This window comes from Salvia splendens, chromosome 15 (genome assembly GCF_004379255.2).
Source record: "Salvia splendens isolate huo1 chromosome 15, SspV2, whole genome shotgun sequence".
NCBI lineage: Eukaryota > Viridiplantae > Streptophyta > Magnoliopsida > Lamiales > Lamiaceae > Salvia > Salvia splendens.
In genome coordinates, this window is record NC_056046.1 from 2,424,063 (window position 1) to 2,450,438 (window position 26,376).

Genomic DNA, 26,376 nt, shown 5'->3' on the forward strand with positions numbered 1-26,376 from the left:
GGTCAACTATGACCCCCACGCAACTTCAAACGCACGAGTCCATGATATTGGGTCTCCAAAAACAATTGGGGTTGGTGCCGCCGGATGCGTAGTCTTCCTCGGGTTATATTAGCCAATAATTATGTAATTTTTAATTTTTAGGAGTTTAATTATGTAATTTTTAATTTTTAGTATTTTAATTATGTAATTTTTAATTTTTAGGATTTTAATTATGTCTTTTTATTTTATTTGTAATTTGTTATTTTTATTGTGGTTTTTTTAATGAATTTTAGTATTATGAAAATGTTTTTGTGTAATTGAATTTTATATTAATTGTGCTCGTCCTTGCGGAAGAGCACAGTTGTGGGTGTTGTGCTCTTGCCAGAGAGCAGGCATGAATAGTACCGCCCGGGCCCACAACCGTGCCGCTGGTAAGAGCACGGTTGTGGATGCTCTAACTACTTTATTATTTGGCAGTATCTCCATAGAATTATTAATACGGATACAATTCATCTTTAAAAAAAGAAAAACGTGAAGTTTGGGAATCCTTTTTCGTCATCGACACAGTCGAAAGATGATAAGAAATTCGAAGAAATAGATTACCGAAGAGAGAAATTGAACTCATAAATGGTGGAGAGAGGTAAAGTAAAAATAAGTGAGCCAACTAATAATTTTGACTATATATAATTTCACACTATTAATAGTAGTATTAGTTTGGATTATTCCTCGTTGTAAGATATGGCTAGATTTTCGTAGATGTGATAACTTATAGTACCAAGTCACACTTTTTCTTATTTATGCGTATTTTTAACCCAAATTACATAAAACTTGTTATTTTTTTATAACAAATGGTCCCGTGATGGCATATTCGTGGTTGGATACAAATCAGTATCCTATCTCCAAATATTCCTTTTTTAGTTTTTAAAAAAGCACTTAAATTGAAAGGTGGTATTCAGTGGCTATTAGTATTAGATCTACCTAATCAGATGCAGAGTAGGATAAAATTATTAAATTGTTGCGATATTTTAGCGACTTATCGTACAATAATCTATTTCATGTTACTCCCCTCCCTATTAAAAAAATAAAAATATTTGAAACGACACGTGTTTTAATGCACAATTGATAAAGTAAGTGAGAAGAATCGGTAAGGCAAGAGAGAAGAAAAGAAAAATGAGTAAAGCAAGAGAGGGAAAGAGAAAAAGTAGTGAAAGTAGAGTCAGTGATTGTGGGGTCCTTGTTCTAAAATAGAAAGATTATAAAGTTTTTATTTTGAAGGAACGACCCAAAATGAAAATAACTGCTATTTTTAAAAAACGGAGGGAGTAGTATATACCAAACTTTAAATTCGAAAATATTGCTCTTTGATTATTAGTCCTTAGAGCATCCACAATGGCGGATGTCCCGGCGGACGTCGGACCGGCGTGCCGGACGTCCGCCATTAGGCAACATGCATACGGATACGGACGTCCGCCATTGCGTTGACACGACGGACGTCCCGATTTTTTATTGTTTTTTGTGGATGTCCGTCGGGATGTCCTTGGGGATGTCCGTCATTGTGTAGTGGGATGTCCTTATGACGTGGCAGTGCAGTGAGATGTCCTTATAACGTGACATGAGGTGTTTTTGGAAAGTCCGTCTGGATGTCGACGGACATCCGTCCCATTATGGATGCCCTTATAATGTTACAACTACGGACAATAGTCAACAACGGTTAGAGGAAAAAACAGCCTTGCAAAAGATTAATTTAGCTATATGTTTTTAATTAGCTGGTCAAGAATATCATTTATTAGTATCAGAAAACGATGCTACATGGCTCAATTAAATATTGTATGATTAGTTGGATTTTGATCTACAATGACTAAACTATTACATATTGTGTGAATGATGGGAGTATTAATTAATAAAACACAGAGTAGCCAATATTTGCTATATATACCCATGCATCGGCAGCAACCAAATCACCAATTCACAAAACCATGGCTTCCCTCCAATCCTCATTCACGGCACGCCCCACCATCCCCACCACCCGCATTCCGCCATCCCAGCTCGCCGTCACCAAACGCTCCGTTGTCTCATGCAGCGGCGGCGGCGTTGACCGGAGGAACATGCTCCTCGGCCTCGGCGGCTTGTACGGTGCCACCAGCCTCGTCCCCGGCCAGAAGGCCGAGGCGAGCCCGATCCTACCTCCTGACCTCAGCACGTGCGACCCGAAAGGGGCGTGGACTACTAAGGGCAGTGAGGTGGTCGTTCTCGACGTCAACTGCTGCCCGCCCTACACCGACGTCCAGACCGACTACAAGCTCCCGAGGGTCACCAAGCCCCGGGTCAGGCCGGCCGCGCACCGGATCAGCAAGGAGTACCAAGCCAAGTACGAGCTCGCCATCAAGAAGATGAGGGAGCTCGACGTGACCGACCCGGACGACCCCCGGGGCTTCACCCAGCAAGCCAACATCCACTGCGCTTACTGCAACGGCCCCTACGACCAGATCGGCTTCCCCGGCATCGATCTCCAGGTACCACAACGGCCTTAAGCCCCTAGTAAACTTAATTTTTTTCTTTTATCCAAAATTTATGCTAATTTTTAGTATTTTTAAATACTAATTTTATTTTCTGCGTTCGCCCCCATGTGACCAGGTGCACAACTCGTGGATATTCTTCGCCTTCCACAGGTGGTATCTCTACTTCTACGAGAGGATCATGGGCGAACTCATCGGCGACCCCACCTTCGCCCTACCCTACTGGAACTGGGACAACCCCAGGGGAATGCAGATGCCCCCGGCGTTCGACAACGAAAAATCGCCACTGTGGGACATCAACCGCGACCCAACGCATCGGCCCCCGGCCTTGGTCACGCTGACCATAACCAACCCGCCCGTGACCGACCCGGTCCAGATCGTCGCCAACAACCTAACCCAGATGTACAAGGAGATGATCGGCGACGTGGAGTCCGCCATCGACTTCATGGGCGATCCCTACAGCGCTGGGAATGCGCCCCCAGCGCGCGCCAGCGGAGGGTCGTCCGAGGGTGGGTCCCACGCCGGCGTCCACGTCTGGACCGGAAACCCCAACAACAGCAACCGCGAGGACATGGGGAACTTCTACTCGGCCGGGCGGGACCCGCTCTTCTACTCCCACCACGCTAACGTCGACAGGATGTGGACTATCTGGAAGGACATCCCCGCGGATTACTCCAAGGACATCGAGGATGCCGATTTCAAGGACGCGGCCTTCATGTTCTACGACGAGAAGAAGAACCTGGTGCGCGTCAAGGTCGCCGACTGCTTGGACCACAGGAAAATGGGGTACAAGTATGAACACAGCGATACTCCATGGATGGCCTACCGGCCGGCTCAGAGAGCCGTCCCGGTGGACATCAAGAAGTTGAGCAAGAATGCAAACAGACCAGACAAACTCTTCCCTCTCAAGCTGAACAAGACTGTCAGGGTTCTGGTGCCTAAGCCAAGCAAGGGGGCAGCTGATGAAGTGCTTGTGCTCGAGAAGATTGTCGCGGACAGCACCAAGCTCATCAGGTTTGATGTTTTCGTCAACGATGAAGACGACAAGCCGCAGGAGCTTGATAGAGCTGAGTATCTCGGGGGATTCACGCAGGTGCCGCACAGGGCGAGGGCGCAGGAGAGCGCGAGCGATCTCCGGTTGAACTTGAAGGAGCTGTATGAGAACATTAATATTGGCGATGATGATTCCATTGTCGTCACCATTGTACCGCACATTAACGGGGACGAAGTCACCATTGGTGGCATCAAGATCATCCCACGTGTTGCTGCTTGATTCGTCGATTTCTCCTTTGGAGTTCGTTGCTCTGTTTTCTTGATGTTTGAATAAGATTTGTGTGTTTCAATAAAAATGTTTCCAATTTCGTGCTCCTTCTTTGTATCTTCTTCCGGATACGAAATGGATTAATGAAACATTTCTTTTAATCATAGCAAGTATTTGGAATCCATTTAATGAATGCTACGTTATTTACACTGACTAGTGTTCTTGTTTCTTCTCATTTCTTGTTTATTCCTTAGTTTCTAGTAGCAATTTTCTTTTACACAGAGACTTTGAACAAAGAAATTGAGAATTCAAGTCACATGTGTGAAGATAAAAAAGATGCATTCCAGAATAATGTATTGGGTGTACTATTTAACTCTCTAAATACTACTTTTTAACCAAAAAAGATATAGTAATAATGATCAACGACTTTATTGTATTTTAGGTAATATTTTAGGGTTGAATGATTGAAATACTTATTTAATTTAGCTAAAATCTTTGAGTGGTTTAATGACGTGACCGTGAGGTGGAGAACGTTAAACATGTTTCGAAAAAAATATTGAAAATGTCACGACACCTTTCGGTAAACACGTAAAGTTCCTCCATCATGTGAGTTATTTATTTAACCCGCAATAACTTCAATACTATATTTATATTAGTAACTTGCAATTTATTTCTAGATTTTTTTTCAATATAGTAGTCATTTACGTAACTTGTCAAACTATTTGAAACCACATGCATCCGATCGATCCCAAATTGATAATTGTCGACATTGAGTGAATTGCAACTCTATGCTACATTGAACAAAGTGAATAATATTAATGGAATTGAAATGCATTTAATATAGTAGAAACTACAATAATTCATGTTATATATTAATTTATATTTTAATCTTTTATTTTTTGGGATGTTTTATTTTTCGTCCCTTAATTTTAATCAGAAAGGTAAGAACAAGGACATTTTTCGAAGCTTAGGCGATTATTCAGAAAAACCACTTAATTAGTGGGATACTTTGGTGATTTCAATTTCAGAGTCTACTGTATATATTTGTTTTGACTTTTGACACCAAATCTTCCCTATTCCATTATTTTGACTTTTGAGAGCAAATCATCTTCACACCACAAATAGTTAAGCGGTTAGATTTTCAACTTACTGTATCACAACCAAATAGTTAAATGGAGTGGAGTATATAAAAACAGTGAAGCAACCAATGGAAAATAAAATAATGGGACATTCAAATATCATATTAATTCAAAATATCATACTCCACAAAATGGAGTATTAATACAGTTTGATAAAAACTAATGTTTCCACAGAAAGGGCGCGGAAACTGGAAACATTTTTTTATTGGAAACAAATAACAAAAGGTTTATTCAGCCACACAAAACATGACGAGATGGAAATGATCAGTTAAGCAACGCGAGGGACGATCTTGACACTACCAATGGTGACAGCGGAGCCGTTGATGATGGGAACAATGGTGACGACAACGGATTTATCATCGGCGATGTTGATGTTCTCGTAGAGCTCCTTCAAGTTCAAGCGGAGGTTGCCAGTGCTCTGCTTGGCCTTCACCCTGTGCGGCAGCTGCGTGAACGACCCGGCATACTCGGCCCTGTCGACCTCCTCCGGCTTGTCGTCCTCGTCGTTGATGAACACACCAAACTTGACGAGCTTGGTGTTGTCGGTGACGATGTTCTCGATCACCAGCGTCTCGTCTGCCTTGCCCGTGGCCGGCTTGGGCACGATGACCTTAACAGTGTTGTTGAGAGTCAGAGGGAAGAGCTTCGCCACCGTCTGCGCCGTTTTGGAGAGGCTTTCGAGGTTGGCAGGAACCAGCCTCTGCTGTGGGCGGTAGTTCATCCATGGGGTGTTGCTGGGCTCGTACTCGTATCCCATTCTCTTGTAGTCCAGGGCGTCGGCCACCGTGACGCGGACGAGGTTCTTGTTCTTGTCGTAGAACATGAAGGCGGATTTCAAGAAATCTGGATCCGTTATTTCCTTGGAGTAGTCCGCTGGGATGTCTTTCCAGAGAGTCCACATTCTGTCGACGTTAGCGTGGTGGCAGTAGAAAAGTGGGTCCCGCCCCGCGGAATAGAAGTTGCCCATGTCCTCGTTGTACTCGTTGTTGGGGTCTCCAACCCACACGTGGATAGCGGTGTGAGAGCCTTGCTCAGAGGTTCCCCCACCGGAGAAGCCGTGTGGGGCGTCCCCGTCTCTGTAGGGCTGCCCCATGAAGTCGGTGGCGGAGGCGGGGGTGCCTATCATTTCATTGTACATCTGGGTCAGGTTGTTGCTGATGATCTGGACGGGGTCGGTGACAGTGCTGCCCACGTTGAGGGTGACGACGGGGTTGGTGCCGGTGGGTATGTGACTCGGGTCGCGGTTAGCGTCGTAGGCTGGGGTGCCCGGGAAGGTGAACATCTCGGGCATGAACATGCCGCGAGGGTTGTCCCAGTTCCAGTATGGAATGGCGAAGGTGGGGTCGTCGATGAGGCTGCCGAGGATCCTCTCGAAGAAGTAGAGATACCTGTTAACAATTCATGAAACATAAATAAATTAATGTAACAATAAATAGAGAACTTAAATCACTGTATAATTCTATCAGTACCATCTGTGGAAGGGGAAGAAGAGCCAGGAGTTGTGGACTTGGAGATCGAGGCCGGGGTGGTCGGGCTGGTCGTAGGGGCCGTTGCAGTAGGCGCAGTGGATGTTGGCTTGCTGAGTGAAGCCGCGGGGGTCGTCCGGGTCGGTGACGTCGAGGTCCCTCATCCTCTGTGTTGGGTCGTGATACCGCCGATCTCACACACGCACGAACGAGGAAATAAAGCACGCAAACGATATAACGTGGTTCGGTGATAATCCACCTACGTCCACGGAGAAGATGACCGGAATCTTATTGATGGAACTCTCAATACAAGAACTTCACACTCACAATCTATCACTCTAAGCAAACGCTAGCTAGTGCAAGAATTCTCTTCTAATTGTGTGTGTAATCTGTGTTCTGCGTCTCTCACTACTGAGCTCTATCGAGCTATTTATACAAGATGCAATCAAGAAATAAAATCCAACTAACTCTATTTCCCAAAGTTAGTTATAACCGCTGCTCGGCTAAAACCGAACTGCCATTCTTGGTTAGCAACCGAACTGCATTTCTCGGCTATCAACCGAACTGCCTTTCTCGGTTATCAACCGAACTGCCTTTCTCGGCTATCAACCGAACTGCCTTTCTCGGCTAGCTCAAAGCCGAGCTTTATTTCTTGATCTCTTCTCGGAGCTGCCGAGGCTCCACCACTCGATCACAACCGGACTCAAAACCGAGCTTCATTTCCGAGCTCAGAAGCCGAGCTCCAGTAGTTTGCATGGACACACTTTCACAAATCTCCACCTTGTCCTTGCAAAACTTCATCAATATCTGGATTCCCTTCTCAATCCTTGTTACAAGCTTCAACACTCCACAATCTCAACCAACTTCAAACAATGTTTGAATTTCGAAGTTGGCAGAGATTTTGTCAACATGTCTGATGCATTTTCTTCGGTAGGAACTTTCACCACATTGATCTTTCCACTTTGAATCTCATCTCTGATGAAGTGTCTCCTCACATCTATATGCTTCGACCTCTCATGGAACATTTGATGTTTTGCTAAACATATAGCCGAGTTGCTGTCACAGTTAATCTTCACTGCTCCCAGCTTCATTCCTAAATCTTCCAAGATTCCTTGCAACCATTTTCCTTCCTTTGCAGCCTCAGTCAGAGAAATATACTCAGCTTCGGTTGTGGACAGTGCAACCACAGACTGCAAATTTGATTTCCAGCTGATTGCTGTGCCATATAGTGTGAATATGTAACCACTCTGAGACTTTCTGTTGTCTAAGTTAGCCGCATAATCCGAGTCACAGAATCCTTCTAGGACTTCCCTCTCCTCAGACCAAACTCCACCACCAAACTTCAAGCCAACCATGACAGACCCTTTCAGGTATTTCAGAATCCACTTTAGTGCTGCCCAGTGATCCCTACCTGGATCAGCCATATATCTGCTTGCAACGCTTATGGCATGAGCCACATCCGGCCTTGTACATATCATCAAGTACATCACACTTCCCACTATATTTGCATAGGGTATCCTGCTCATCTCTTCTCTATCTTTAGCTGTCTTTGGCATCTGTTCTTTACTGAGTTTGAAGCAGCTAGCCAATGGAGTGGATACTGACTTTTCACTCCTTACCTGGTATTTTTCTACCACCTTTCTGATATAATCAGCCTGAACCAATTTCAGTTCTTTCTTCTTTCTGTTCCTGACAATATCCATACCCAAGATTCTCTTGGCTTCCCCAAGATCTTTCATATCAAATCTCTGCTTCAACTCCTCCTTGACAGACAGCAGCTCACTCTTGCTTGATCCTGCCAGCAGAATATCATCCACATACAGCAGTAGATAGGCCAGTATTAGATTTCCACTTCTCTTGACATACACGCAGCTATCAAAACTGGATCTCTCAAATGCCATCAATTCCATCTGCTCATGAAACTTCTTGTTCCACTGCCGGCTGCTTTGCTTGAGCCCATATAGGCTTTTCTTTAACAAGCAAACTTTCTTTTCTTCTCCCGGCTTCTCAAAACCCTTAGGCTGCATCATATAGATCGTTTCCTCTAGATCTCCATGCAAAAATGCTGTCTTCACATCAAGTTGATGCAGCTCCCAGTTGAAATGAGCAGTCATGGCCAATAAGATCCGAATGGAAGTGTGCTTCACCACTGGAGAGAACACCTCTGTGTAGTCAATACCCTCTACTTGTGTGAATCCTCTAGCAACCAGCCTTGCCTTAAACCGTATGCTTTCAACTTCCCCCACCTCTACTTTCTTCTTAAACAGCCATTTGCAACTGATCAGCTTCTGAGTCCCTGGATCAGTCACCAAAATCCAAGTCCCATTTTTCAGCAAGGACTCTATTTCTTCTTCCATGGCCTTGATCCATTTCTGACTTTCCTTGCAACTCATGGCTTCTTCATAGGTTGAGGGTTCTGAAAACATGAGTACTTCTGCTACACATAGAGCAAAGAAGCTCATGTCATAATCTGAGAATCTGCTAGGTAGGCCTGCATTTCTTCTTGGATTTCTTCTGGCCCCTTGAGCTGCAGCAGCTTGCTGCACTGGTGACTCCTGCTCACCTGTGTTCTGAGTATGTTGAGAGCTAGTTGCTCCACCTTCTTCTTGATTTCCTGTGATCACAACATCCTCATCAGTGTCTGTTCCAGCAGATTCTCCACCAAACTCAAGGTTTTGCATTTCAGAGCTACTGCCACCACCAGAGGGCTTCCCATCATCTTTAAATGGCATCTCCTCTTCATTGAATGTCACATCTCTGCTCACAATGATATTTCTGCCTTCTCTATCCAAATTCCACAATCTGTATCCTTTTACCCCATCTTGGTATCCCAACAACACACATTTCTTTGCCCTTGGCTCCAATTTACTCTGCTTAATGTGTGCATAAGCAGCACACCCAAACACCTTCAAGGCTGAGTAATCACCTAGGCTTCCATACCATCTTTGATCTGGGGTCTCATTGGATATAGCAGATGATGGACACTTATTGATCAGATTAGCTGCAGTAGAGACAGCCTCTGCCCAGAATCTCTTTGGCATTCCAGAGTAGAATAGCATGCACCTCACCCTTTCTAGCAATGTCCTATTCATTCTTTCTGCCAGCCCGCTCTGTTGAGGATTTCTTGGCACGGTCCTATGCCTTCTTATCCCTTTCACCTTACAGAAACTATCAAACTCCGCAGACAGAAACTCCATGCCATTATCAGTCCTTAGATATTTAAGCACTGAGCCCTTTTCATTCTCATATCTAGCATGCCATTCTCTAAATTTTTCAAAAGCTTGGGACTTCTCTCTTAGAATGTAAATCCACACTTTTCTTGAGTAATCATCTATGATGGAGATGAAATACTTACCTCCACCTATGGATTCAGTTTGGGATGGCCCCCACAAGTCACTGTGGGCATACACAAATGGGGCTGATGAAGTGTGTTTCCCACCAGAAAATGGCAGCTTCTTTGCCTTTCCTAGAATGCAAGATTCACATTTCTTTAGGCTGTCTGATGCACTTAACTTCATCACTCCTTGTTTAGCCAGCTCTCTTATGCCTTTCTCACCCACATGTCCAAGCCTGGCATGCCATAGATGCAGGTCTTCTGTCTGGGCAAGATTCACAGCATCAACCACGGTTTCACCCAGCAAATAGTATAGGCTGTTCTTTCTCTGGGCCTCCATCACAATTCTGGTGCCTTTTGTTACTGTGAGGATCCCATCACCAGAGTTGAATCTGCACCCTTTTGACTCTAGCATTCCAAGAGATATTAAATTTCTCTTGATTTGAGGAATGAATCTGACTTCTGTGAGAGTCTTCATACTCCCATCCTTTATCCTCAATCTGATGTTCCCAATGCCCTTGACATTGCACACTTGATCATTTCCTAGCATCACTGATCCTTCCCAAGCTGATAATTCTTGGAACCAAGATTTGTGTGAGCAAATGTGGAAGGAGCACCCTGAATCCATGATCCAGCATTCTTCAATCTTGGCCCCTGAGTGGATATTCAAAGCTTCATTATCTTCAACATCCTGAGCCAGATCAGCAGTCTCTATGTTCCCAGCCTTTTCTTGCTCTTGTTTCCTCTTCCAAGCAAAACAATGCTTCTTTAAATGGCCCGGTTTCTTACAGTAGTGACAGCTTCTCTTCTCCTTCCATACTCCACCTTCTTCCTTCTTCTGGAACTTCTTCTTGGAACCCCTTTTATTCTGATTATTTTTCACATGCAGACTCTCAGCTACTGGATCAGTTTGTTTGTTATTAGCCTTCTGCGATTCCTTCATCTTCAATGCAGAATGAATCTCTTCATAGGTGACCTTGGTTTCTCTTCCAAGAAGCACTGCATCCTTGAAGTGCTCATAACTTTTAGGCAGGGAATTGAGCAACATCAATGCCTTATCCTCATCTTTAATGACCTCATCGATATTCTCAAGATCATCTATGCATTTCCCAAACTCCTCGAGCTGTTCAGAAATGCTCTTCCCATCTGAAAACTTGAAAGCAAGAAGCCTTTGCTTCAAATGTAACCGGTTCGCCAGAGACTTGGTCATGTACAATGACTCAAGTTTCCCCCATACTCCTGCAGCCGTCTCCTCCTTGGAAACTTCCCTTAGCACCCTGTCCGTGAGGTTCAAGATCAGGGTGCTATAAGCCTTATACTGCATATCTTGAAGCCTTTGCTTCTCCTTTTCATCAGCATCAGGTTTGCCTTCTTTAGCGTCACCTTCATTCTTCAAGATATCCCATAGGCCTTGCTGCATCAAGATGGCCTTCATCTTCAGCCTCCACAGCCCAAAATCGTTTCTCCCGGTGAACTTTTCCACCTCGAACTTGGCTGTAGACATTTCTCAAAACGAGCGGTGGGCAATCGCCAAGATCAGCTTATACAACGGAACCTCTAGACACGAACTCACCCAGAAACCAATCAATCGGCAAATCGTGGAAGTCTTCCCACAGACGGCGCCACTTGTTGGGTCGTGATACCGCCGATCTCACACACGCACGAACGAGGAAATAAAGCACGCAAACGATATAACGTGGTTCGGTGATAATCCACCTACGTCCACGGAGAAGATGACCGGAATCTTATTGATGGAACTCTCAATACAAGAACTTCACACTCACAATCTATCACTCTAAGCAAACGCTAGCTAGTGCAAGAATTCTCTTCTAATTGTGTGTGTAATCTGTGTTCTGCGTCTCTCACTACTGAGCTCTATCGAGCTATTTATACAAGATGCAATCAAGAAATAAAATCCAACTAACTCTATTTCCCAAAGTTAGTTATAACCGCTGCTCGGCTAAAACCGAACTGCCATTCTTGGTTAGCAACCGAACTGCATTTCTCGGCTATCAACCGAACTGCCTTTCTCGGTTATCAACCGAACTGCCTTTCTCGGCTATCAACCGAACTGCCTTTCTCGGCTAGCTCAAAGCCGAGCTTTATTTCTTGATCTCTTCTCGGAGCTGCCGAGGCTCCACCACTCGATCACAACCGGACTCAAAACCGAGCTTCATTTCCGAGCTCAGAAGCCGAGCTCCAGTAGTTTGCATGGACACACTTTCACACTCTGAATGGCTAGCTGGTACTTGGCAATATATTCGGGCTTCAGGGTCCCCCGGTTGGCCGCTGGCCTAACCCGGGGCGTGGTGAACGAGGGGAGCTTGTAGTCGGACTGGATGTCGGTGTAGGGGGGGCAGCAGTCGACGTCGAGGCTTACTGTCTGTCCGCCCGAAGTGGTGGTGGCGCCGGTCGGGTCGCACTGGCTTAGGTCAGGAGGCAGGATCGGGTCAGCATTGGCTTTGCGGCCGGAGATAAGGTTGCTTGCGCCATAGAGGCCGCCGAGCCCTAGCAGCATGTTGCGGCGGTCAACACCGCCGCCGCCGTTGCTGCTGCAGGAGACGCGGAAGCGGTGGCTCCGCCTTGCATTGGTGGTGGGGAGGAGGGAGGGCTTGGAGAGTGAGGAATTGCGGGGGGTGGGGGTGGTGGCGAGCACCGTGAAGGAAGATTGAAGAGAAGCCATGGTTTGGTGATTTCTATTGCTGGGGATGCATGGGTTTATATAGGGAGTGCTTCTATGCATTCATGTTTTTTTAATAATTTAATTTCTACTAATAGCTTGATTTGAACGTTTGAACTATATGATAGATGTAGACAGATCCTTTCGTATAGAATCATTTCTCAAATAATAAATGAGATTTTGTAGAAACGAAATAAATAAGTAGGTACATAAACACGTGCCTTTTGCCTGCCTAACAACTTAACAAGTGCGTCCGTCATTAAATGTCCCATTTCACTTTTATTCTACTCCATCCGTCCCATTAAATATGCAACATTTATTTTTCAATACGGGATTTTATGTAGTGTTATTTTGTGAGTTAATGAAGAGAGAGTAAAGTAAGAGAGAATAAAAAGTAGAGAGAGTATTGTTTTCATTTTTAGAAATGTTGGAACAAATATATGGGCTAACAATTCTGGTAGTAAACGCCTGAACATGAAATAGATATTATGATACGAATAAGGATAATATATTGTTGTACTTGTATCCCAAATCATAATACTTATATTGTTGTACTTGTATCCCAAATCATGACCACATATTAAAATTTAAACCTCTAAAACACTTCCAATAACAACTGAACTGATGTTATTATGTTATAATAATGATTCCGAAAAATCTACATTTATTAAAACGACTTTATTAGTGACGGATCAGTTTCTCCCAATTAGTGACGGATTTGTGACCCGGTAATTAAAATCGTCAAAAATTTGACGGAACCGTCCAAAATGGACCAAATGTGATCCGATTTCAAATGTGAGGGACCGAATAATTCAAAAGATAATGATTTGGACTAAAAAAATGTAATATTTTAATGACCATTTTGGGACTTTAGTCAACTATTTATTATCGTTTTGCAAAATGAGTGTAGAAAATAAAATGACTCAACTATGACGAAATGAAAATGAGTACTGTATTGTGTTGACATTGTTATGTGTTCGTGTTGATATATTTAATATACTATATTGATATTGAGTTCCTAAACCTTGAATTTGATACTCCCTTTGTCCACGATTTAAAGAGCCATTTTGACTCGGCACGAGTTTTAAGAAATTGTTTGAATTTGTGAAGAAAAGTAAAAAAAGTTAGTGGAATGTGAGATTCATTTTAAGTATTGGTTTTATATTGGATTGTGAGTGTAAAAAATTGGTGGAATGTGAGGTTTGCATATAAAAAGTGAAATAAAGTAAATGATTCTATAAATCATAGACAAACCAAAATGAGAGTTCTTTCTTTTTTTGGTCAAACATGTTAATTGAATTCCATTTTAATGAAGAAGATTAGATTTATTCCGAATGGGGGAGTGACGCACAAGGGTTGTGCGTCGTTATTAATGAAACGCATATTGTTTGCACAACGACGAGTATATCTATCATTTTTCTTTGTTGAAAAGGTTTGGTTTTTGTAAATCATTTGGCAGACCAATCATATTTCTTGTCACAATTTATAAAATGTAAAAGTAAAATAAAAATATTAAATATATGAACTTTCAAATTGTCAATCATGAAGTGTGCATCGCATGCTTGTCGTAATTTATTGGATGTTTATTTTAATATGAAAGCCACCTATATATAAACACCCTTTTAATAGGAACAATATAATTCCATAATTTTTATTAACACATATTTATAAATAAAATATTTAGATTCATATTTGGCGACTTTCCGTTTTGAATCTTTTTATAGAAAAAGAGTAAGTAAAATATAGTAAAGCAATTCATGATTGGTATGAACTTTGATTAGCACGATGCTCGATTTATGGAATACGACGTGTTGTAGAAAAATATAAATTAATAATCACGTACTTAATTAATAATTACAAGTATACATACCACCAATAGAAGTTTCTAACTTAGTGACAAATTTCTTTACTTTGTCGATGATATTCTATAGTCTCATCCCTCAATAACTCACCCCTCTCTCTTTGCCTCTCTCACGTAATTTCACGATTGTGTGTGTAGACTTAGACTCAAGTTATAATCCAAAAAATACGTACAAAATTTACTAAATCAAAATCTTAGCCTAGCAAGACAAGTTAGTATATTGATTTGAGCAAGAAAAGTTATAGTATATATATATATATATATATATATATATATATATATATATATATATATATACACTTGATGATTGCAAAAAGTAATATGTATTTGCCAAAAACAAATGTTTAGAATAACTCATTTTTATCAAATACTAATCACTTAAAAAATGCGCCGTTGCCGGGGATCGAACCCGGGTCACCCAGGTGATAGGCGGGAATACCAACCAATGTGACGCACAAGGGTTATGCGTCATTAGGGTAAGACGCATAACCCTTGTGCGTCGTTGAACGACGCATAACCATTGTGCGTCACTCCTTCATTTGGAATAAATCTAATCTTCTTCATTAAAATGGAATTCAATTAACATGCTTTAACAAAAAAAGAAAGAACTCACCAAAATGACAAAATAGCTCTTTAAACGGTGGACAATTGGAGTAATTGTTATTATTTTTTAATATTAGAAAATAAAAAACAAAATTACAAAATATCAAATTATAAACCAACTTTAAATGCTTATTAAGTGATGAGTTGATAATTGATCACATCCTTAATATTTATCCTCCTAGAATAAGTATAAAAAATAAATGGTACTGCTATTTTCCTTGTAAAATGAGTGAGGGCCTAGAAGGAAGTTTGTAGGCAACTTCGTGGTAACTTCAATACAGAGATAAACGATAAGACAGAAGACTTGTCCTCTCAAACACAAAAAAGGATTAATCATGAAACTTGATCTGATCGTAAAACTTTTATAGGTGAAGATGAGTAAGCACTACGACAATTGGGAGAGGTTGGTAGAGGCCGTGCTGCGCCGACAGCACGACTGAGAGATAGCCATGCGTCGTTCAACGAATTCTAGCCCAGAAAGCTCTCGATCTTCCAGTTTTGACAGTGAATTTTATGATAAGCTACACGGTAGCTTCATCAAGTACTGCCAAAATTTTCCTCTTTTCTCGGCAACTATGGTGAGCAATAGTCTTGTGTTTCATCTGTAAGTTTGGTTTGAGAAGGGAGCTTTCTTTATTTTACTGTTCATATTATTTTTCTGTACCACATAAAAAGTGCATGATCTTTTCGATTTGATGATCGTATGCAGGTTAAGATTGTGGTGGGGGTGTCGATGAACGACGAGAAATCCCATTCCGAAGCCATGAAATTCACCGTCGGGATACCCGGCATCAAATCGGTGGCTCTGGCGGGGGCGGAGAAGGATAAGTTGGTGGTGGTGGGAAAGTGCATCGACGCGCTGGAGCTCTTGAAGCGGCTGAGGAAGGGCGTGGGGTACGCGGAGCTCCTGAGCTTGGAGAATTTGAGGAATGAGAGTTTCTCGATGAAGGAGAATTTGGAGAGTGGTGATGTGAAGATTGGGCTGATTGATAAGAAGGTTAGTGGGTCTAGGAAGGTGAGGGATGATTATTATGAGAAGAAGAGGAAGGGGAGCTGTGAGGATCTAGGTGGGTATTTCCCCAAAATGGGGAGCCTCCCGAGCGCGGTGGAGGGCGAGCAGGTCGCGGCTGGGTGGCCGTCTTGGCTGGTCGCGGTGGCTGGGGAGGCCATCCTCGGATGGGTTCCGCGGAAAGCTGATACCTTTGAAAAGCTTGATAAGGTACATGATTTGGATGTGTTAATCTGTTTAATGAATCATCTTGATCATTTTTTCAGTGTAAAAGTGGATGAATTGCCTAATTTTATTGACTGTTATTGCTATAAATGGTGGACTGTGATCTGTTTTTTATCTTCTTTAAAGTTTTTGACTTTTTGTAGCTTATCCTTATGGTTGATTGCGCGGTCGTTATCGATTTTTTGGTTGATATTTCTGGTTGCTTAGCATCAAGATTTGTGATTTGATAACATGATCAGAGTGAGATGAGAAGATTGTTGATGGCATATGACTTTTCTTAATTTTTGACTTTGTATAGTGAATCAGTGATAGCTTGTGCATTCTTCGTAGATTTTGTGGATGATATTTCTTGTTGAATAGCAAGACTGAGATGAAAAGATCGTTATGTTGAATATGTTAATTGAATCATGTTGGCCATTCCTTCAATACAAAAGTAGTCGAATTTCGCTAATTTTATGAACTATTATAGCTAAAAAATGTTGGATTTAAGGTTCTCTTTGATCTTCTTTGAAGTTGTGATGTTATATGTGTTTTGGGATGTATGATAGTTTCGACTGTGTGTATTTTACCCTTATTTGATTGGTTTTGGTTCTTGTGTGATAGCATTTTGTTGTTGCAGATTGGTCAAGGGACTTACAGTAGCGTGTATAAGGGCCGAGATCTCCTGACTAACAAATACGTGGCTCTGAAGAAAGTGTGTTTTGATAATATGGATCCAGAAAGCGTGAAATTCATGGCAAGGGAGATTCTCATCTTGCGAATGCTTGATCACCCGAACATTATCAAGCTGGAAGGCTTGGTCACTTCAAAAACGTCTACGAGTTTATACCTCGTCTTTGAGTATATGGAGCATGATCTCACCGGACTTGCATCACTACCCGGCGTCAAGTTCTCAGAGCCACAGGTGATAAACGTGATTGTTTATCATGACGGGACATTAAGTGGAAGAATCTGCTTATTTTGATGTTCGTTTGTTTCTTGTTCGTTTCAGGTGAAGTGTTACATGAAACAGCTATTGAGTGGGCTGGATTATTGTCATAGGAAGGGTGTCCTGCATCGTGATATAAACGGTTCAAATCTCTTGATTAACAATCACGGGATCTTAAAGATCGCCGATTTTGGCTTGGCGAGTTTTTTTGACATTCACAACAAAATCCCCCTCACAAGCCGCGTCGTGACTTTATGGTATCGGCCACCTGAACTTTTGCTCGGAGCGACTCATTATGGAGTTGCTGTCGATTTATGGAGTACCGGCTGCATACTCGGAGAATTGTACGCAGGCAAGCCCATCATGCCTGGTAGAACCGAGGTATTTTCGCCATAAATTGAAGAATTTGTTTCTATTAAGACCTTCGACAACACGTTATTAATCTTTGTTGCTTAGGAATTTGCATTATTCATCGGTATTTTCTGTATGCAGGTTGAGCAGCTGCATAAGATATTCAAGCTTTGTGGTTCGCCTTCTGAAGATTATTGGAAAAAATCGAAGTTACCTCATTCCACGGTCTTGAAGCCGATTCAGCCTTACAGACGACGAATCGCTGATACCTTTAAGGATATTCATGATGCGTTTGTAAAGCTGATGGAGATCTTACTCTCAGTCGATCCTTCTGATCGAGGGACTGCAGCTAGTGCTCTCGAGAGTGAGGTGCCCTCTCTCTCTGGATGAGACGTACTTTCTTATAAAGTGTTCTTTCGAAACCAAAATTTAGTGTGTCGTACTGATTCTATGTTTTCCTACAGTTCTTCAAAACATCTCCCATTCCGTGTGATCCTTCGAGTTTGCCCAAATATCCTCCAAGCAAAGAGATTGTTGCAAAACAGAGAGAAGAGGAAGCGAGAAGGTCTCTGCTCACATCTATTCGTTCAAATCGTTTAAGGTTTTTGCTTAAGTTCTTATGCGCACATACATCCCTTTTTGTCCTTGATTGATTGTGTTGTTTGGGCCGTCTTTCGACAGGAAAGGAGCTGCTGAAGCTAAGGGACATAAGGGTGACAATGATTCTAAAAAACCAAGAGAATTCCGAAGTGTGGTAGGGCTTGATTCCAATGCTGAGTTGTCTAGATTAATGCCGGTATGCTCGAGACTCCTTACTACTTTATTACTACTATTACATTTGAGAAGTCGAAACCACACGGCCTAATGTGATTAAATCTTCGACATTAGTAGATTAGTTACACGTCAGTTAAACCTCGATCCTATTTGTATGACCAGTGATGTTCATTCTTTCTAATATAGCTCCCGAAAAATTGTCAATAAATTTTGTGTTTTATACGATCAGCGGCTATCGTCTAACGCGATCCTCGTCTATTCACGTTTCTTAGGACGGGCACGGTAAGGAGAGAAAGATCCATTTCTCGGGTCCTCTGCTCGCGCCATCGAACAACATAGAGCAGATGCTCAAAGAGCACGATCGCCGGATCCAAGAAGCTGCTCTGCGTTTGAGGCACGAGAAGACGAGGGCCGGTAGAGTTCGGCCTCACGAGACGCAAACGTCGTCTAAACAGACGCACGTCTCGAATCAAAGCGCCGGCTAGGCCGGCCGGTCGGAATCTATACGTATATATATTCATACACATAGTAAGTGCTTTCATCTATGTAAATCTTGTACAGATTGTGAGGATTGTGTTATTTTTTAATAATCTTTTTTTGCTATATTTTTAGAATGTTCCAATCTCTAAATCAAGAGCAGGAACTGATTCATGTGTTTGAAGTAGGAAGAGACCAAACAAGTTCTACTTATTCTTGATGGGATTGGATTGTTCAATTAGAGATCACATTTTGTTGCAATTAAGAATTTAGTTCAATTTTGATTCTAGTGTTTTTTGTAATTTCAAAATTAATTTTACTAATTGTTTCATGGCGGATTTGAATTTGATATTTTTTCGTTTAGATGTTAACGTCTCTACTGCTAAGCCAATACATATACGAAAAGAAAGATTGTCGTTTCTTAATTTTGTCAAGGTTTCTGTTGTGTGTTACTATATCGCAGTTTCGGATATGGAATCCTAAATGATCAAATAGGAAAGATATTTTGTAATTGCAACATAAATTTATTGATTGTGTCACGAAAAGATTGCAAATAATGTATGATTAATGTCTGAAGATAAAGATCTCGAGTTTGAATCCACTTAGTATATAAAGTGATAACAATGGGATACCAAATCCAGTGTAGCTGTCATTTCACGCTCATTGACTTATATTCATTCACATTTATATAGAGAAAGAAAAGGTCACATACATTTGTATATGTATTTTTTTAATTTGAAAATTTTGGTATATTAAATTCGACAACTACGCACTAAATGTAGCACTATTTGGTGGTGGATATGCATTATCTCCATCAACTCTCTAACTTCGAAATAAATAAATAATTGCAACTTCAACTAATCAAAATTCAAAAGTCAAGCCCAATTATTTCGATTTCAAATATATGTAACTATTAAGTTAGACTTTTGTGTTTGGTTGATTTTAGAATTTCATAATTAGTGGAGATAGTTGCTGCGTGATGGCGATTGCCATATATGGATGTGCACAAGTTAGGTTTACCAAATTTTGTGTTTGATGATGAATAGAAGATGTTAAGGCCCTCGCAACAATTGACAATATTTAGCCGCGTGAGGCGTGGGCGGATCGTCAGTCGCGGGAAGCGAATTGGGGCGAATGTGAGGATTGCATAGTGGTCCAAGTCGTATGAAATCAACCAATTCGGAAGTGCCATGTGACATGATAGTTTGATTTTTTCTCTCTTTATGTCGTGATTGTTTTTTGTTATTAAGAATTTTTGTGGCATGCTATAGTCGTGGCTTATGAGCTGAGTCTTTGATACTTGATCTGAAAAATTGATATAACACGTAAATAGTGTAATATGACCCAATTTGGTGCATCCATATAGTCGTTGCTAAAGAAGAATCCAACTCAAGGAAACGTGTTCTCAAACACAAACTTGTCATATACTTATTCATTTTATACAAAAGAAATGCCCAGAGCCAAGCGAACACGGAAGTAGTTCAACATGAAAACAATAATAAAAAAAAAACATAAATCACTGTATAAGCAAAAACAACACAACGTTCTATCCAAAATCACTATAAAAGAATACAACCGAATATATATAAGAAATCAAAGCAAATGGACAACACTCTGTCCTAGCATTATCCGCCAACCTGATAACCACATACAACAAGTAACATAAAAATCCACGAATTTAAACAACTAAACCATAGACTCAACTGTTTTATACTCCCTCTGTCCCATAGTAGATGTCTCACTTGGGGACACGAGATTTTAGCAGGTGTTTTGTGTTAAGTGGAAAGATAAAATAATATATTTATATTAATGTGAGAGGAAACATTTTCCAAAAAAAGAAATGTGACATCTTTTGTGGGACAAACTAAAAAAGAAAGCGTGACATCTATCATGGTACCGAAGGAATAGTATACTTACTATATTGTTCCATTGACTAGGGATGTCTCAAATTCATCATATGCTTTCTTCTGTATTTATTCCAACCCAAGCTTATTTTTTTTCCCTTGATTTATTACTGTGATTGAATTCCAGAAAAATTACAAAAAATAGTTCCAAAATTACACGCAATTGGTAATTTTTAATTTTACAGCTTTACATTCACAATTTTACAAAGAAATAAGTATAGAAATTTAGGCCATGTTTGGTTGGCGGGAAAGTAAAGTTGGCAAGGAAAATTATTACTGGGAAAATGAATCCCGGGAATATGATTCCTAATAACTTTACTTTCCTGTGTTTGGAAAATATCAAGATTTTAAAGTTTATATTTGATTTAAACACTAAACTAAAAATATACTTATCATTTTTTTATAAATAAAAATGATAATACATATTATTTAATAAATTATTAATTACAAATGATAATAATTATATTATTTTATTTATTATTACGATGGATAGTTTAAATATGGAATATACATCATAATATTTAATAATATAATAATATATAAGATTATTATTATTATTATTATTATTATTATTATTATTATTATTATTATATTTACTAAATTTTTAATTGAATAAATTTTATAATTAAAAATTTTACTATAAAATTGTTAATTACTAATTTATAAAGTAATAACTATTATATTTTTATATAACGATAATTATATTTAATTATTTAATAAATTATTATTATTATTATTATTATGATAATAAAAATTTAATATAAATATTAATAATATAGTTATAATTTTGATAATTTGAATTATAGTTATTTATTATACTGAAATTAAGTATGATTTATACTTTTAAATTATTTTTAAACATTGTAAGAAATAATAATAATAATAATAATAATAATAATAATAATAATGATGATAATAATAATAATAATAATAATAATAATAATAATAAAACTATACTATATTGCATTAAATAGGTAAGAATCCTAAAACTGGGAAAAAGAATAACTAAGAAAAGTTAGGATTCACAATCCTGGAAAGTTGTACTAACTTTCCTTGTTTTAGGATTTTGATTACTTTCCCAGTTTGATTAAAAACGGAAACAAACAAAGGAATTTAAAATTTAAGGAATCAGATTACTTTCCCAGACAGAATCCTGACAACCAAACATGGTGTTAAAGTTCTGTGATATTGTTTTATTTGGATCTTTAAGATAGAAGCCCAAATAACTACACAAACTGGTCATAAAAGCCCACTCATTTTAATTACACATTTTACTATTAATCATTCAGCCTATTATGCTCCGGATTAATTTCATTATTAGGCTATATTTCTTTCTCACCAAAACAATATTGAATTTTTTGTATCATAAAATATTTTTGATTGTATCATTTTTTACTAGTCGCCAAAGCCAAATGACGATGAACATCAAAATAAAAGTACGAAAGTGATTATTAATAGTACTCGTATTTTCTTTATCTATATTAGTTTCAATTTCGGAACATGGTGAAATTTAAAAAATAAATTAATCATAAATTTAATCATTCTAGTCCCTCTCTCTTTCTATTTATAGATATATTGGCATCTAGAATCAACCTTTTCCATTTATAGGTACAATTAATGTCATTTTGAATAAATTCATTTACAAATCATAAAAAGAAAATTTTGGGTTACCAAAAAGGGTAAAAATCTAAAATTTTCAACTAAAACGAACAGAATAAAAATTAACGTATAAAAAAAATTAAACATGTTAATTAGAAAAAGTAAAATGGATGAATCAGAAACGAAGTATCTTTTCTCATACGCAGCATTGTCGGTCTGTGTCAGAAGCTGTCCTAAGATTATTCATGTCTCATCATCTTCTCATCCGATTATCAATCAATTATCAATAAATAAAAAAATAGAGAAAATTTAATCGAGAAAGAAAAATTGAAAGAACGAATCAGAAAGAACGTAGCGAAGTGAGAAATACATTAAATCGATCAAGTGGAATTCACCATCACACATCAATTCTACTCATCATCTTCATCCTACACATAAACCAAATCAAATTGAATCCAAAAACATAGAGATGCAGAGATGGGAGAGAGCTGAGGTGAATGAAAATGAATGGTTGAAGAATGTGTTTATATAGAAACATTTGAAGACCTAATGGGCCGGTTTAGGCCTAGTATGTTTTACAAATCGATTTTCAAAAGCCCAATCCAAAGCCCACTTGCTAAGCTAATTTTTATATTCCCTCCGTCTCACAATCATCGTCACTTTTTTTTTCATTTTGGTCTGTCCCGTCTGTCCCACAATAATTGTCACACTTCATTTTTACCATAAATGGTAAGTAGGGTCTCATATTTCACTAACACACTGCACTCACATTTTATTATTAAACCCATAAAAAGAGGGTCACACATTCCACTAACTTTTCCAACCAACATTTCTTTACATTCCTTAAATTCGTGCCAACACCAAGAGTGACAATTATTGTGGGATGGATGAAGTAATTTTTATATTCAGTTTACAATTTTCAGACACGCCAAGAAGTCGCATGAATGTCACCAGTCTTGTCGTGTTTTTAATCCGACAAAATGATTAACTAGTTAGAAATTATGAAGATGAAGAAAATTATTCTCTCCGTCCCAAAAAATTGACAAACTTGAAAATGATATGGAATGTATTGTACAATTGATAAAGTAAGAGAAAAATGAATGAGTGTTGGTGGATTGTGGGGTCCACATTATAAATGATGTGTATGATTATTATTTGTTGAAAAACTTTTCTTACTTAAACTTTGTCTAATTTTAAAAAACTATCCAAAATAGTAAAATTAGTCTATTTTTGTTAGAACGGATGGAGCATGATTTATCTCAGCCCTTCTATTGTTCAATAAGTTTTGGGTGACTACAAACATTAGCAATTTCAATAAAAAAAAAAGAAGGGCCTAAGTTCCCAGCCATTATACTTTCGAATCTTACATAAAAATTCAAAAGAGTTACAAGCAGTAATATTTAGTAACAACAATTTTTCAAATGTACATAATTCAAAAGAGCCACTATAACAATCCCACTTTCCCCAATTTTCAAATGTACGTAATTCAAATAACATAACACATATATATGTATTCAAGAACTCCCTCCGTATTCAAAAAATAGAAACATTTGAAACGACATTGATTTTAATGCATAATTGATAAAGTAAATGTGAAAAATTGGTAAAGTAAGAGAGGAAAAAGAAAAATGAGTAAAGTAAGAGAGAGGAAGAGAAAAAGTAGTGAAAGTAGAGTTATTGGATTGTGGGTACATGTCCTAAAATAGAAAGATTCTAAAGTTTCTATTTTTAAGGAACGGTCCAAAATAGAAATAGTTGTTATTTTTAAAAAACGGAGGGAGTATGTAGTTGTGATCAAATAATAACTAATTTCTAATATAAAACGCGAACTTTAATTTTGTATAAAAAAATTATCAATAAAAGACATCATTTTATCAACACACAATATGTAAATTTAAATATCAATATAAAGATATAAATATATAACACAACAAGACAGTTAACAATATTACGTATCGATAGTTTTAATATACAAAATTAAAAAAATTATGGATTATATATTGGAATTAGTTATTATTACAACGTGACCCTTCAAGTATGTATGTATAGATAATTGTAGTCTAAGCTTCAAGGGCAGCTTTGTAGATAACCTCAAACGCATATTCGATACATGAATTCAATTTATTTTGGTCAATGAATCCTTTCTCTGCTGTCACTGCGATCCTCAGCTTATCCACATAGCTTATCATTGTTAACGTGAGACTCAGATTCGACAAAGTCATAATTCAAGGTTGTGTGTAGATGATGTGTTTTGGGATCATAGCATTGGTATCCTTTCTGATTTTTTCCGTAGCCTAAAAACACACACTTGACAGCATTTGGTGAGAATTTGGAACGGTTCTGTTTTGGGATGTGGACAAATACTGTGCATCCAAAAACTTTGGGTTCGAGAGTGAGAGAGGAAGGAATATCTGTATAGGCTGAGAAAAAATCCAAAGGAGGTTTAAAATTTAGGATATGGGTAGGGAGTCGGTTAAGAAGGTAAACTGATGTGGCTACGGCTTCGGGCCAGAAGGAGTGTGGGACACGAGATTCGATGATTAGGGCTCGGGTCATTTCTAAGATGATCCTATTTTTCCTTTCTGCCACCCCATTTTGTTCAGGTGTGTATGGACAGGTGGTTTGGTGAACAAGGCCTTTTTCAACGAAAAATTGTTTCATTTTGGTGTTTACATACTCCCCCCATTATCAGACCTAAGGATTTGAATATTCTGTTTGTGTTGGGTTTGTATGAAAGTATAGAATTGGGTAAATTTGTCAAAAACTTCAGACTTAGAGTTCAAAAAATATACCCACGTCATTCTAGAGCAATCATCAACAAACAACAAGAAATATCGAAAGCCATTATCACTAGTAACAGGTGCAGGGCCCCAAACATCAGAGTGTATTAAAGAAAAAATAGACTTCGCACGAGTATTATTGAGTTTATATGAATGTCGGTGGCTTTTGGCCAAAAAACATGTCTCACAATTCAAAGGGTGTGAGGTGGCTAAATTTGGATAAAGTAAACGTAAATATCCTATGGATGGATGTCCTAACCGGCGATGCCAAAGCCAGGTCTGTCTGTCAGTCAGCCCTTGAGTCAGCATCGCAGTTCCCTGTTGAGCCATCCCATCCACGTAGTAGAGTCCTCGGTGTTCAGTGCCACGCCCAACTATCTCCCCCGTCCTCGTATCCTGTAAAATGCAAAAGCCAGATTGCATTAGTAAGTTACAGTGTAGTTCTCTCGTTGCCTGACTAACGGACACCAATTTATGAGACAAGGAGGGGACATATAAACAATTTGAAAGGGTCAATTTAGGTGAAATGGTAATAGTGCCCGCCCCTTGAACCTGTGCTAAATTCCCACTAGCAGTTCTAATATATTTTTTCCGAGTGCCGAAAATTTCCTTAAAATCAGATGCATCCCAAGACATTGTGTCTGTTGCCCCACAGTCAAAAATCCAATGATAATCTTTATCCTGGGTTTCGGTGGAAGTAGACGAGAGTGCTAAGGCTTGGAACGAATTTTTACATGCAATATTGGGCTCAAAATCGAAATTACAATTCGGATTTTGGGACTTTAGGGACTTATTATGCACAGGTTTGATTTTATAGGGTGAACAATGTGATAAGTAGGATGGATGGGGCTGTTTTTGTGAGACTTGAGTAGTAGGAGGACTAAAATGGGATAGACCTAAGTTTTGGGGTCGAAAATGATATAAATGAGAAATTGAGGGGTTAAAAGAGTTTAACCCCTCATTACCTCCATTCACTACCCTAGCCGCCATTGCCGATCCCCTTTCCTCCTCGACATTTTGATTTCCGGCTGGTGATGGACCGATGCTGCCCGCCGGGGCTCCGCCGGCGTTGGAAGCTCGGTTTTCTCCACCTGCCCAGACTCCAGGCGCAACCATCTGTCCTCCCTGGAACCACGGTTGACTGCCGCCACCGCCTGCCCAAGCTCCAGCCGCTGTCGGCGCTCCTCCTTGTGTCGCCGTTTGAACACCGTGATTCCACGGTTGGTCACTGAAGGCGACGGCTGCCCTTCCTCCGACGTTTCAATTTCGGGCAGCTCTTGCCTTTTTCATGTCATCCCACCATTCCGGGAACCCGATTCGCAAAAAACATCCGTCTCGGGTGTGTTTCTTCCCCCCACAGTGAGAGCAGGTGAGTTTGCTCTTGTCTTCGTCTCCCTTTCGGCTGTTCCACGTTATGTTTGGGGCTGAATTTGACTGTGGTGGAGGGCGGGTTCGGTCGGTGGCTGCCAGTCCAGAGCCGATGCCATTAT

The 26,376-nt window shown here is 39.7% G+C and overlaps 3 protein-coding genes and 1 non-coding gene across 6 annotated transcripts; 2 read left to right on the forward strand and 2 right to left on the reverse strand.

Annotated features, from left to right (window-relative positions):
* The first annotated feature begins 1,926 nt into the window (after positions 1-1,926).
* Positions 1,927-3,920, forward strand: LOC121769470 (polyphenol oxidase I, chloroplastic-like). The gene is made up of 2 exons (XM_042166288.1): positions 1,927-2,492; positions 2,614-3,920. The coding sequence occupies exons 1-2, from the start codon at positions 1,956-1,958 to the stop codon at positions 3,766-3,768; spliced, it is 1,692 nt and encodes a 563-aa protein (XP_042022222.1). The 5' UTR covers positions 1,927-1,955; the 3' UTR covers positions 3,769-3,920.
* A 1,243-nt stretch (positions 3,921-5,163) lies between these two features.
* Positions 5,164-12,378, reverse strand: LOC121768625 (polyphenol oxidase I, chloroplastic-like). The gene is made up of 3 exons (XM_042165153.1): positions 11,917-12,378; positions 6,365-6,528; positions 5,164-6,283 (listed from the first exon to the last, which is right to left on the reverse strand). Exons 1-3 carry the CDS (start codon positions 12,376-12,378, stop codon positions 5,164-5,166), a joined length of 1,746 nt encoding a protein of 581 aa, XP_042021087.1.
* Positions 12,379-15,059: 2,681 nt separating this feature from the next.
* On the forward strand, positions 15,060-18,892 carry LOC121769086 (probable serine/threonine-protein kinase At1g09600). Of its 3 annotated transcripts, XM_042165768.1 has the most exons (9): positions 15,060-15,417; positions 15,549-16,058; positions 16,693-16,977; positions 17,065-17,382; positions 17,494-17,721; positions 17,817-17,917; positions 18,034-18,148; positions 18,399-18,654; positions 18,739-18,892. In XM_042165768.1, exons 1-8 carry the CDS (start codon positions 15,289-15,291, stop codon positions 18,609-18,611), a joined length of 1,899 nt encoding a protein of 632 aa, XP_042021702.1. In that variant the 5' UTR covers positions 15,060-15,288; the 3' UTR covers positions 18,612-18,654; positions 18,739-18,892. The 3 variants fall into 3 exon arrangements, with proteins under 3 accessions (XP_042021702.1, XP_042021701.1, XP_042021703.1); XM_042165767.1 differs by having other exon boundaries at positions 18,399-18,892; XM_042165769.1 differs by having other exon boundaries at positions 15,310-15,443; positions 18,399-18,892.
* Positions 18,893-22,439: 3,547 nt separating this feature from the next.
* On the reverse strand, positions 22,440-22,535 carry LOC121769573. Its single transcript, XR_006043603.1, has one exon. It is a non-coding gene; the product is annotated as a small nucleolar RNA R32/R81/Z41 (small nucleolar RNA).
* Positions 22,536-26,376: the final 3,841 nt, after the last annotated feature.